The sequence below is a fragment of the Balaenoptera ricei genome, chromosome 16 (assembly GCF_028023285.1).
Source record: "Balaenoptera ricei isolate mBalRic1 chromosome 16, mBalRic1.hap2, whole genome shotgun sequence".
Classification (NCBI taxonomy): domain Eukaryota; kingdom Metazoa; phylum Chordata; class Mammalia; order Artiodactyla; family Balaenopteridae; genus Balaenoptera; species Balaenoptera ricei.
In genome coordinates, this window is record NC_082654.1 from 26,629,842 (window position 1) to 26,641,630 (window position 11,789).

General features: G+C 49.5%; 2 protein-coding genes across 2 annotated transcripts in view; one reads left to right on the forward strand and one right to left on the reverse strand.

Moving 5' to 3' along the window:
• The window catches only part of ARL3 (ADP ribosylation factor like GTPase 3), a 31,208-nt gene extending 25,118 nt beyond the window's left edge, over positions 1-6,090 (forward strand). Inside the window, exon 6 of the mRNA XM_059900744.1 lies at positions 5,811-6,090. Coding sequence (XP_059756727.1) covers positions 5,811-5,858 — 48 coding nt within the window. The 3' untranslated portion in view covers positions 5,859-6,090. The remainder of the gene's footprint in view (positions 1-5,810) is intronic.
• The window catches only part of SFXN2 (sideroflexin 2), a 57,600-nt gene extending 46,692 nt beyond the window's left edge, over positions 1-10,908 (reverse strand). The window contains exon 1 of the mRNA XM_059900737.1: positions 10,695-10,908. The gene's annotated coding sequence lies outside the window, so the exon portion shown is untranslated. The remainder of the gene's footprint in view (positions 1-10,694) is intronic.
• Between the last annotated feature and the right edge of the window lie 881 nt (positions 10,909-11,789).

Here is an 11,789-nt window from a genome sequence, read left to right on the forward strand (position 1 = left end):
GCAGTCTTTACAAAGACAGGCAATCCCTCGCGCTGGGTGTGGAAATTGGCTTTTGAAGTCTTCAAAAGAGTTCGGAACAGGTCTTTCTTTGCCTGACTAATGGTGACGAGGAGGCAGCCCATCATGTAATTAAAGCACGTTTTCATGGGAGACTATCAAGAGCAGAGCATAGGTAAACGGCACTAAAAGCTGAAGGAGGACATCAATCTTGGAAACTCTGGGCTATGGAGAGCCCCATAGTCCAGAGGAGTGATCAGAGGAGACCCAGTTATGTCAAGTAGATGAAGGCACAAAGAGGAGAGACTAAACAATGTTTGGGAGGGAAAACCTGCAGCCCGTGCAGGCAGACTGCCTTGCAGACATGGAGCGGCCTCCCTCTGCACCCTGGGGCTAGGCCAGGGCTGCTAGGGCCTCTCCTAGTGCACAACATCTAGCCTGGGACTCTTCTCTTCTTTTCCCTGGGTGTCTGGAAAATAGTGAACAAAGACCTGGCTCAGAGCCAGAGAAAGACAGAGAGAAATCAATCCCTCTTCCACCTGCAGACCTGAATGTGAACCCCAAACCACAGCTTTCCTTGGCTGTTGTAGTTTCAGGTGCTTGAAGACATTTCCTCCCTAGAACATTTTGTGTGTGTGTGTGTGTGTGTGTGTGTTTAATTAAAACTATACTGCATTGGAATTTCCTTTCAAAGCAGAGATCAGCAGTTTCAACCTGGTCTCTAGCCTTAGTCATAACAGAGACATGCCTACACCAGTAGCTTTGAGCTCGCAGAAGGTTATCCTGGGTATCGCTCTCCATGCCGCCCCTACCTCATGCTCATCCCTTCTTTCCACATAGCTTCCACATTCCTTGTCTTCCTTCACCAAGCAGGAGCCATGATCCGGCTCACAGAGGTCTCACCTACACAGAAAGGGCCTCGAGCAGACTGAGCCCTGACGTGTCAGCTGTCCTTCAGACTGCCTTGCAGGTGAACACTAAACATTCACTAGCCCAGGTTCTTGTTTTTGTTTCTTTTTCCTTGATCCAAGGGACCTTTCCCTTAATATGCCAACAGAATTTCAATATATTTTTTAAATGACATTTACAACTTCTTTCTAGGCCTGAATCAGTTATTTTCAACTCCCAGTGTGTATGGAACTGCTTATCTGCAAGTCAGACCTCAGGTTTATTTTTAAATTTTCAGATCTCTCTGTAGACTAAGGAAGCAAGCTTGGGACATGCGATTCTGCTACCTCTCTGGTGCAGTGCCCTTTGTCACCAGAAGAAGTATTAATAGCAAGCAATATTTTATGTATGCTGCTTCCAGCTGCTCCTTGACCCTGGGGGCCCAGTGGCACAATGGGATAGGCTGCATTGCTCAGCAAGGGTCTGAGCTCCGTCGTCTTAAAGCAATTACTGATGTGACCGTGTAGTCCTCACGGCATTAAAAACCAGGCCCACCCAACCATGGCTGCCACTGCTCTGTTCCAACCATCGAGCAGCGATGGATGCATTGCAGAGAGATCAAATTACGAGGAGCGCAGTGAGGTGGATGGACCGAGAGTCTGTCATACAGAGTGAACTTGGACCCAGAGACTGTCATACAGAGTGAAGTAGGTCAGAAAGAGAAAAACAAATACCGTATGCTAACACATATATATGGAATCTAAAAAAAAAAAAAAATTGTTCTGAAGAACCTAGGGGCAGGACAGGAATAAAGACACAGACGTAGAGAATGGACTTGAGGACACGGGGCAGGGGCAGGGGAAGGGTAAGCTGGGATGAAGTGAGAGAGTGGCACTGACATATATACACTACCAAATGTAAAACAGATAGCTAGTGGGAAGCAGCCGCATAGCACAGGGAGATCAGCTCGGTGCTTTACGACCACCTAGAGGGGTGGGATAGGGAGGATGGGAGGGAGACGCAAGAGGGAGGACATATGGGGATATATGTATACATATAGCTGATTCACTTTGTTATAAAGCAGAAACTAACACACCATTGTAAAGCAATTATACTCCAGTAAAGATGTTAAAAAAAAAAGAGGAGTGTAGTCGGAGACCACTCTTCCCATAGAAAGGGCATCATGCCTTTAATCCCGAAACGGAGAGATCGGTAATCAGTAGGTTTTCACCCATATGGTTAGGGGCCGTCTTATATTTTTCCCAGCAGTTAGTAGGGAATAATATCATGACATGGTAAAATTTATTTCCTCTCCAGAAGGCCAAACAAAGCTCAGTATTTGAGGTTCAGTGTCTCTCCTTAGTCTCTAGTATTGAATTGAAGCTAATCAATTCAAATTCAGTTTCTGCGAGGTTGGTCAGGGGAGGTGCGGTGCAGGAAGAAAGGGAGGACTACTTATGCCATAAGATTGTCAGCACTGTGAGGAAGATCCAGTACGCAGAAATTTGGTCAAACCAGTTTTTGACAATAAAGGTTCAACCATTAAACGAACCTGTGAGTTCATTTCCTTCTTTGGAGGCAGAGCAGTAACCTACTTCAAGTAAATGATCACCTTTTCTCAGTCATCTGTTTTTTTGTTTTGGGGTTTTTTTAAAATTTATTTATTTATTTTTGGCTGCGTTGGGTCTTCGTTGCTGTGCGCAGGCTTTCTCTAGCTGCAGCGAGTGGAGGCTACTCTTGGTTGTGGTGCGCAGGCTTCTCACTGCAGTGGCTTCTCTTGTTGCGGAGCACGGGCTCAAGGCGCGTGGGCTTCAGTAGTTGCGACTCGTGGGCTCTAGAGCACAGGCTCAGTAGTTGTGGCGAATGGGCTTAGTTGCTCTGCGGCATGTGGGATCTTCCCGGACCAGGGCTCGAACCCGTGTCCCCTGCATTGGCAGGCAGATTCTTAACCACTGCGCCACCAGGGAAGCCCCAGTCATCTGTTTTTAAAAAATCAAAACCTTGCCAGATTAAGGCCAGAGTGCCGTGGCTGCTGATTTAAGCATGAGAAGCAGAAGGGTCCTCCTCTTGTAATGATGTTATCTCTAAAGAGAGAGATCCTGCTGGAGGTGGCGGGCTTGCGGAGAGTTAATACACGGGGAGCGAGGTAAACACGTAGGATTCCACACGCACCGATACCTGGCAGCCCAGGAATCTTGAGAGCTGAGTGGCCAGAAACAGCCTCTGGCACCTTCAGAGCTGCAGCAAAGCCATGCAGGGTGCTTGGGTAGGGCTGTTCTGTCTCATGCCCCTGTATTCAGCTGGAAGTCATAAAGAAGAAAAAACTGGAATTGCTCCCTCTGCCAACTTGAGCATGAGCCCCAGCTTCTCTCTAAGCCTGAGGCAGAGCTCCTCCCCGAGCACTTGCCCGCAGTCATTGAGAAATGGTCGTCGAGAGCAGGTGCTGGGGCTAGATTGCCTGGGTTCACAGCCTGCCTCTGCCACACACTCTTCTGTGCCCCCATTTCCTCATCCATGAGTACCTACTTCACAGTGTTGTTACAAGGATTAATTTAAAAGATATAAATTAAGTGTGTGGCCAGCCACCATGCTAAGTTCTGTAAACACCACCTCAAGCCAGCCTGGCATGGACCCTTCCCTCAGGAGTCTTTCCTTGCCATTGGGCACCTTGGCACAGCTTGTGCCTGATTTTTATTGAAGAGCTATCATCGTCATTGACTGTTGCCTCCGGGACACCTCCCACCTCCAGCTCAGGTTCTCCTCTAGGTAATAACAGGAAAGGCAAAATCCCCAGCCTCCAGACGCTTCGGATCAGGGCGGCCTTCCTGAGCCAGAGCAGCGTAAGTCTCCCCGGCTTCCCACACTCCAGGTTGCAGGCAGCAGCTGCAGAGCCCCGGGGCCAGCGGGTCAGCTGGTGGGGCCCGACCTCTGAGCGCCCTCTGCTGGCAGGACTGTGGCTGGAAGGGTTTTGTCACCGCGGGCCCTCACACACATCTGGAGGACACTGCCCCTCGGCAGGGCTCCCCCATTTAAATCCCCTCTGCCTCCATAACAGATACCCAGGAGAAAACTGCCCTTCACCCTCCATGTTCTGCTTTGGGTTCCTGCAGCTGAGTAAATATTTTTCCTATCTCTTTGAGTGCATTCATGTTGAGTTACATGCAGTAAAAGAAACCCACCCCCCCTCTATAATCAGCCGTAAAACAAGAGGGAAAATGGTATTCGTATAGTGTGGGAACACTGTTCTTGATTTCTCTGAGAAGATGATTTGATAAAATGTTGCAAGTCTCTATAGAGGAGGAGATATTGAGGTAGGCACCTTTGATGGTGTTTGTGCGGGTTCCTGAAGATGGAAAGTGCTATGTAAGTGCTGAGCTATTCAGCTTCGAATGCAAAGGGAAGATGCTTATCTTATTCATCCCTCTTTTATTTGTAAAATCTTTTTTGTCTCCTGGCAGGTGATCTTTTTTTTTTTCCTGGAAACCAATTAACTCCTAAAATTAAACATGCTTCTCTTTAAATTATTCCTTTTCATAAAATGGTCTTAAAATTGGCCTCAGCTTTTCAGAGTAAGTAGCTGACCCAGTTGTAATCGGAGATGCATTCGGAGTCCACCTTCTCCCACCTCGGCATTCCCCCACCCTCATCCCCACTGCTGCCAGGTGCTGTCACCTTTGTGCCTTCAGCTGTGGCCAGCCTCTTCTTGGCACATGCCCTAAGGTATGCTCTGGGACATCAGAGCATCAGATTATCTGATTCCCCCACCCAAGTGCTCTGATGGCAACTGGCGGAGTTTTCATCACTGTAAATTCAGGTTATGGTCAGATTAGCCAGGAGATAGGATGCCTGCTGGTTGTTTTGAAGTGATGTATTGTTTATGGGATTAATGCTCCTAATGGCCAAGAGTGTCAGCTGATGTTTATTACTTTAAGCTGTCTCAGCTGTTCAGGTTCAACAACTAGCTCCCTGGTCATAGGAAATGCGGGGCTCTGAATGTCATGTATGCCTGAGATGTGCATGTGTGACACATGCAGGGGAAAGGGGTGCGGTGCGTTGCAGGAGCCTCGTTTGGTTTTGTTCTGGGCTTCTGAGACCTCTGCACACCCCTGGGGGTCAGAGAGACTCTGGGGAAAGGGTGAGCATTCAGGGATGGCTGCAAAGGGCGTTGAGAAATAGGTCATCTCTGGCGGGCCTGGCATCCACGAGATATCATGCCACCTGCCAAGGGGCTGTAGGTATTGTGTGGTTTTTACCTCTGTCCTTCTCCAGCCTTCTAAGAGAGGACACTTTCAAGGTCGCTGTGCATTTAAGGGAACCTTCTCCCCAGTCCCTCTGCTTGGTAGTGCTTAAAGCTGCAAGAACCAGGCCAGGCCCCTTTAAACCTCCCCTGGTGCTGCGCGAAGAGAAATAAATGCACATTGCCCCAGTGTGTGTCTAGTAACATGCACTGCAGTTGGTTTGTTTTTCCAAAAAGAAATTTAATTTAGCGCAAGTGTACACTGTCACACTGTAAACACACCGGGGCACCAGAAAGGTGGCTTATTGAACTTAATGCCCTAGCAAAGGTCAGCTTTTAGAAGAAGCCAAAAATGGCTGGAATCTGTCCTGATAGCTCCTCAATCAGGCCTTGGATCCAGGCAGATGTGTTTATTTTTTCAGAGGGAGTTCCTGAGGACCCATCTCAAGTTCGGGCTCTGGACATTCCCCCTCCCATCTCCCTCTTGTGCTCTCAGAGGCCTCCCTCCTCCTCCCCAGGAGGTCACTGTCCCTGGTCACCCAGGTGGGCCCCTGGGGAAGGCAAGCTCCATTGAGCTGGTGGTTGAGGAGGGAGGACCCAGGACCCTCGCCCTCTCCCCTCTGGGGCTGGAGTGTGTGGTGCCTTTCTTACAACTAACGCTGCCTCTCTCTGCCCATTTCCCTCAAAGGACGGCATGAACTGGGTCTGCAAAAACGTCAATGCAAAGAAGAAATAAAATCTTGACGAATGGAGACGCAGGAGCTGAGGGAGCTGAATTCTGTCATGAAAAACACTAATTTGCTGCTTTCTGACCAAATGTTTTTCCATCTGTGTACAGCTACAGCTGTGTGAAGAGAGGGAACAACACAGTTTAAAAAGAATCCCCATTCCAGCAGTAGATTTAACATGATCTCTGAGGTTCAGTATCATTTTTCAAATAAAGGAATTATATTATTTCCTCTGCATAATTGAAATAGTATTAAATGTCTCAAAGCACATGATTAGAAAATGAGATCTTTTAAATGAGCAAGAGATTGCATTGCAGTTTAGGCAATTCCAGTGGGCTTTTTTCTTTCAAAAAAAAAAGGGGGGGTGGGTGGTGCTGGGGAGAGGAAGAGGAAGAAGCAGCTTAGGCTGCGGTCATTTATTTCCTGACCTGTCCTTACATTCCCCCATGGTGTTGAAACCAAGACAGTGTTTGATGGTGCTGGTCAGTGATTTTTACCATCATTTCACTGAGCCAGGGTTGCAGCCTGTCTGGGTGGGAAGCTGCTGGGCTTGGGGCGGGGGCGGAACGTGAATAGCAGATGATTAAACCATCTTGTCATGCAGGTAGGAGACTGTATGTAATCCTCACCCTTTGGAAAGGAAAAAAAAGGCTTTCTTGCAAACAACTCACCACAGAAACATACCCCGTCCCCAGCCCCCAGCCAGCTACACAGGGAATCAGAGTCTTACGACTTTTGACTGTAATGACATCTGGAATGTAAGGAGAGGTGGGAGGTTTAATTCCAGAAAAATTACAAGGTCCTTAAAAAGCCCTCACATGGAGGGCTCAGGCTAGCGTAAACAGGCTTTCTCCAGTTCAGTGGAGCAGTGAGCAGCCGACTCAGATGAGCTGGCTTCTCCACAGCTGTCCTATAGAAGGGATTTCTAAAGCTCAAAGAATTCTGTGTTTAAATGATCACAATAGGCTGCTGCTATCAGATTTTAAAAATAAATGCAGCTTTACCGTGAACCTGCTCCACTGAGAAAAGCCAGGCAGATCGATTTTTAGAAGAGATCAATTTTTACAGTGCTGGCAACTTGGTGGTGTGGGCTGCTCGTGGGGGAGAGGGCTTGTTGCTGGGAAGAGCGTGGGTGTGTATGGTTGCAGGGGCCGTGCCCGGGGAAGCCAGCGTCACCCCAGCTTCTGGTCCCCTCTTCCTCTCTCCAGCAAAATGTGTCCTCTTGTGATTGATTGGAGAGGAATGGTGGGAGACTTCTCCTGCCCCGTGTTGCAAAAAGAGCTTGCTTTCCTGAGCCTTAAGAGATCCCTGGCTTCAAGCAAGGGAAAGCAGGCCAGAGCATCCCCGGCTCCTGAACTGAACTATGTTCTGGTGCCTGAGCACTGGGGTTCTCAGAGACTGAATAAGAGACTGTCCAGTGGCTGGTGGGTCCCAGGAGGGCAGCTACTTTTACATCCCAGGAGGTGGCCCTTCCCGAACCCACCAAGGCATGTGAGCAAACTGAAGGGGTCACTCCAGCCCCTGGGCCTCATCAGTACCCAGCCTTTCTGGACCAAGTTGTGCCGGTGAGGCTGAAGCATGGTCTGCTTCAAAGGTGGTCTGGGGTGAAAGTCATTAACAAGGCCAGACATGAAAAGGTGCCCTGGGTTGCAAGTTCTTATAGGGACAGACCTGTAAGTACTTGCAAAACAAAAAGAAGGTGAGGGTTTTTAAACCACTGTGAGCTAGTGGCCCCCTGCAGCCTCCCCCGGCTTGTCTGTCTTACCCAGACGCCTCTCGCCCTTTGAACAGAGGCAAAACAGAATTATAAGAAACCAGAAATCCCCCTTCTATCAGGCTGGAAATGTGGCTCTAGCACTTGAAAATATTTTTTTCCCTTCCAAATAGTGCATCAGGGATGTTATCTGAGGGGCAAAATGCCTGCCTTGAGGTCTGTGATTTGGGAACACTGAGATGTGGAACTTGGACGCTGGCAGTGGATGGTCTGTGAAATATCTTTGTTCTTTTACTACCAACTTAGGGAACTGTTTGAAAGGGCCCCCCAGGGCCTCAGCCAGCAGGCAGAAGCCACTGCCTTCCTCTGATAACAGCCTCTGTGAATGTTCAGATTTGCTTTTCAGCTAAAGACACAGAGACATTGTGGATGTCACACGTTTTCATCTTCCCTTTCAGCCCTACTGAACCCTCCCGTGGCTCGCAGGGTAGATGAGAGAAGCCTGAAAAATGCAGAGTTTGAAAGATCCCATTTGTAAAAACAAAATGCTTCTAAAGACTCCTTTCCTCTCCCCAGCCACCCCGCCCCTCCCTTGGAGGACAGAATTGGAAGCTAGAAAGGGGACTCCCGGTCCCCCATCCTCCCACTCCCAGTGAGTCTTAGTGGTGAGACTTGCTCTGGGCACGACTGCATCTGAATGTGCCGGGAAGAGGGTTGGGGGCCAGAGGGCAGGCAAGGCCTGGGACAGGGGCCCTAGGGTGTGTGCTCAGACCAGTTGTGGGAAAAACTCCTTCCCTTCCCCTCCTCCCGACTTCCCCCGTGCGGCTCCTTCTGGCTGGCTTCCCCGTGCCCAGGGTAGCACACCCTTTCCCCTTCACTCTCCCTTGGTTACTATGGAAACAAGGGTGTCATTGATGTGGGCTGAGCTGGGGAACATGTCGGCGCACAGCTGAGAGTCAGCGATTATGCCGGCGGGTAGAAATGTACCAGGGTTAAGGTCCGCAGCTCCCAAACTGCGGGAAGGATGCCGTCCTGCCCCCTCCCTCCCTCCCTCCCTCTCACTTCTCCCTCTCCTGGCTTTTGACGAATTCCTTTATTCCCTTCCGGGCTAAAGCAGTGGCTATTTTTGCGCCACTCTATGCCCCACCCTCGCTGTCGGCCGCACCTTATCCGGCCTGGCCTGGAGGGTGACACCATGTCACCCTCGCCAGGACTCGTCCCTTGATTCCCATCAGAGTTTGCTTTGATTTCTCTTTCCTTCTCAGGGGCCAGTTCTTACTTCCTTTTATTTTTAGCTCTGCACTCCATGTGGTTTCAGGGTTCAGTCTGCTCATCGAAAAGTTCTTTTTTTTATAGTCTCTTTTGAAAATGATAGTCAAAGGAAGGGACGTGGTATTTGGTCATGTGGAAAATTCAATGTATAATTTAGACGTCTGTCAAAAATCCGACAAATAAAATATAGCTGAAACCAAGGCAGCCTGGAAAGTGTCATGTCCTTTGCTGGAGAGGGGAGAGGGCCTGCGGTGTGCTTGTCCTTTCAGAGGCTAGCTTCCCTCAAGGTGCTTTCTTCAGAAGGATGTAACATTAACACCACCAACAACAATAAAAATAACCCTTTATTAAGCCCCTCCTACATATCAGACCTCTCATCTACATCATGGGGCAGTATTAGTCCCACTTCACAGTTAAGTAAACTGAGGCACAGGCCTGGGTTAAGGAATTCACCCACTATCACAGAGCCATTAGTGCCGGCAGGGCAGGACCCTGGGTCTGAAGGCCGCGGCAAGTTGCCTCCTCTGGAGGACAAAGACAGTAACAGCCCGTTTCTCAGCCATCTCAGTCCCTGGCCTTCCAAGCTCACATCAGGGGTCGCCTCTGATCAGTGCTACTCCTCAGGGAGGCAGGGGGGGGGGGGGCGGGGTCTCTGTCCCAAGCATTGGGTGTCCTCTGTCCTCACGGCAGCACAACTGAAGATTTTGTACCATGCTTTGCACAGACAGAAAAAAGGGAGAAGTTAGGAAAACTGGGGTTGGCAAGGATGCTGGCAATTACCTAGTACCTAATACTGAATTTTCCTTTTAGAGAGGGTGCAGAGAGGGGAGTAGACTTGCCCAAAGCCACACAGTAGGAGGCAGAGTGGGCCCCGGTCCAGGGCTCTGCTCTCAGGAGAAGAGCTTGTCTTCCCCTCTGGCAGCCTCACTTCAGTGGCCTTAGAGACATACCAGCCTGGCTGGCCCCACGGGCCAAGCTGTTAGCAGAATAGAGGGGAGCTGGAGGCAGGAAGAGAGAGAAAGTCCAGTGCTGCCAGGTAAATGGCGGGACACTCACACCTGAACTGCAAATAAACAATCATTTTTAATGTAAGTATGTCCCATGCAATATTTGAGACATAGGGACTTCCCTGGTGGCGCAGTGGTTGAGAATCCGCCTGCCAATGCAGGGGACATGGGTTCGAGCCCTGGTCCGGGAAGATCCCACATGCTGCGGAGCAACTAAGCCCGTGCGCCACAACTTCTGAGCCTGCGCTCTAGAGCCCGCGAGCCACAACTACTGAGCCCACGTGCCGCAACTACTGAAGCCCACGCGCCTAGAGCCTGTGTTCCGCAACAAGAGAAGCCACCGCAATGAGAAGCCTGTGCACCGCAATGAAGAGTAGCCCCTGCTCGCCGCAACTAGAGAAAGCCGACACGCAGCAACAGACCCAACGCAGACAAAAATAAATTAAAAAAAAAAAAATTTGAGACATAATACCCATAAAGAGTCATTGTTTATCTGAAATTCAAATTTAACTGGCCATCCCAGTTTTTGTTTTTGTTGTTTTGCTAAATCTGGCAACTCTATCCAGAATACTCTGCTGAATAAAGGCACAGTGAGATACAATCAAACTGTGTTCTCCGGAGTCAGACCAAGAGATCTATCTTTGCCTATCCATAAATCAGCTCTGTGATCTTGGGCAAGTTGCTTCCTTTCTTGGAGTCTCCCTGCCTCTTCATCTGTGAAATGGGACTAAAGTGGTAGGGAGATTTAAAAGAGATATAGTGTCGATAAAGGTAGATGTAGGGCAATAGCTAGCACATAGTAGGGACACTGCACCTCAGTTTCTTACCCGTAAAATGAGGTAATCACTTACCCTGTGGCGTTTTTCAGAGGATTAGATGAAGTTATGGATGTCCACTGCAGAGTAGGTGCTAAATCATTTGTAGCTATTATAATAACTGGCAGACATTCTGGAGTCCAGGCCTTCCCAGGCCCCAAGACCTCTGTCCTCCCACCTCTCCTCCCACATGTTGCAAGGGCCAGCAGCCTTCCTGGCGGTGCTGGCAGCCCCCTCCTCTCTCTGGGGGCTCTCAGAGCCGCTGCAGCCACACCTCCTGCAATTAGATTTGTAAGTGGGAACAGGCTCTTGTCAGAGGCTCCTGATTGGCTCCAGGCAAAAACACAGTTTAGCACTCAGTCAAGCTGCATTTCAGGGCCTCTGTCTCTCTCCCCTCCACCTCCCCCTTTAATTGCAATCTGTTCAGTAATTTCCTTTTCCAACACTGCAGAACACAGAGAAGCTGCAGCACAGGAGCCGGGCAGGGAGGAGGGAAAGAGAGCTCCTGCTCCCTGCAGCGAACCTGCTGGTCCAGCACTGTGTCGTGTGTGTGTGTGTGTGTGTGTGTGTGTGTGTGTGTGTGTGTGTGATGTGTGTGTGTCTAGAACCAGACACACATGGGTATGTGGGGATACAGCCAACAACCAGGCCTCTGCAGGGTCAGACCAGGGCACCCACTTGTACCAGGCACTTGGCAGTTATCATTTATTTAATCCTTGTAACAACATGGATAACTGTAGGCATTACCACTCAGTTTGAGGACAGGGCTCACAGAATCTGAATCACTTGCTCAAGATCACACCAGAAGAATGGGGCAGAGCCATAATTTTCACCTGGGCCTGTTTGAATGTTGGGCCCCAAGCTCATACCATGATACCTTTTCCCCTTCTGGCTTCTGAGCTCAGAAAAGGAGCTGAGGAATCCTCCTGCACACAGGAGCAGGGAGAGGTTTCTTTTCCCAGAGTGAGAAGCAGTGTCCCAGGGGCAAAAAGGCTTCGCTAAAGAAATGAAGTCCTAATGACAGAAATGCAGAGAGCAAGCTGAGTCAAGGAGGGGCAAGTTTTGTGAGATAACTTGTGTGGATACCTGAAGCTGAGAGCTGCAAGGGTTGGGGGCAGAACTACCACTTAG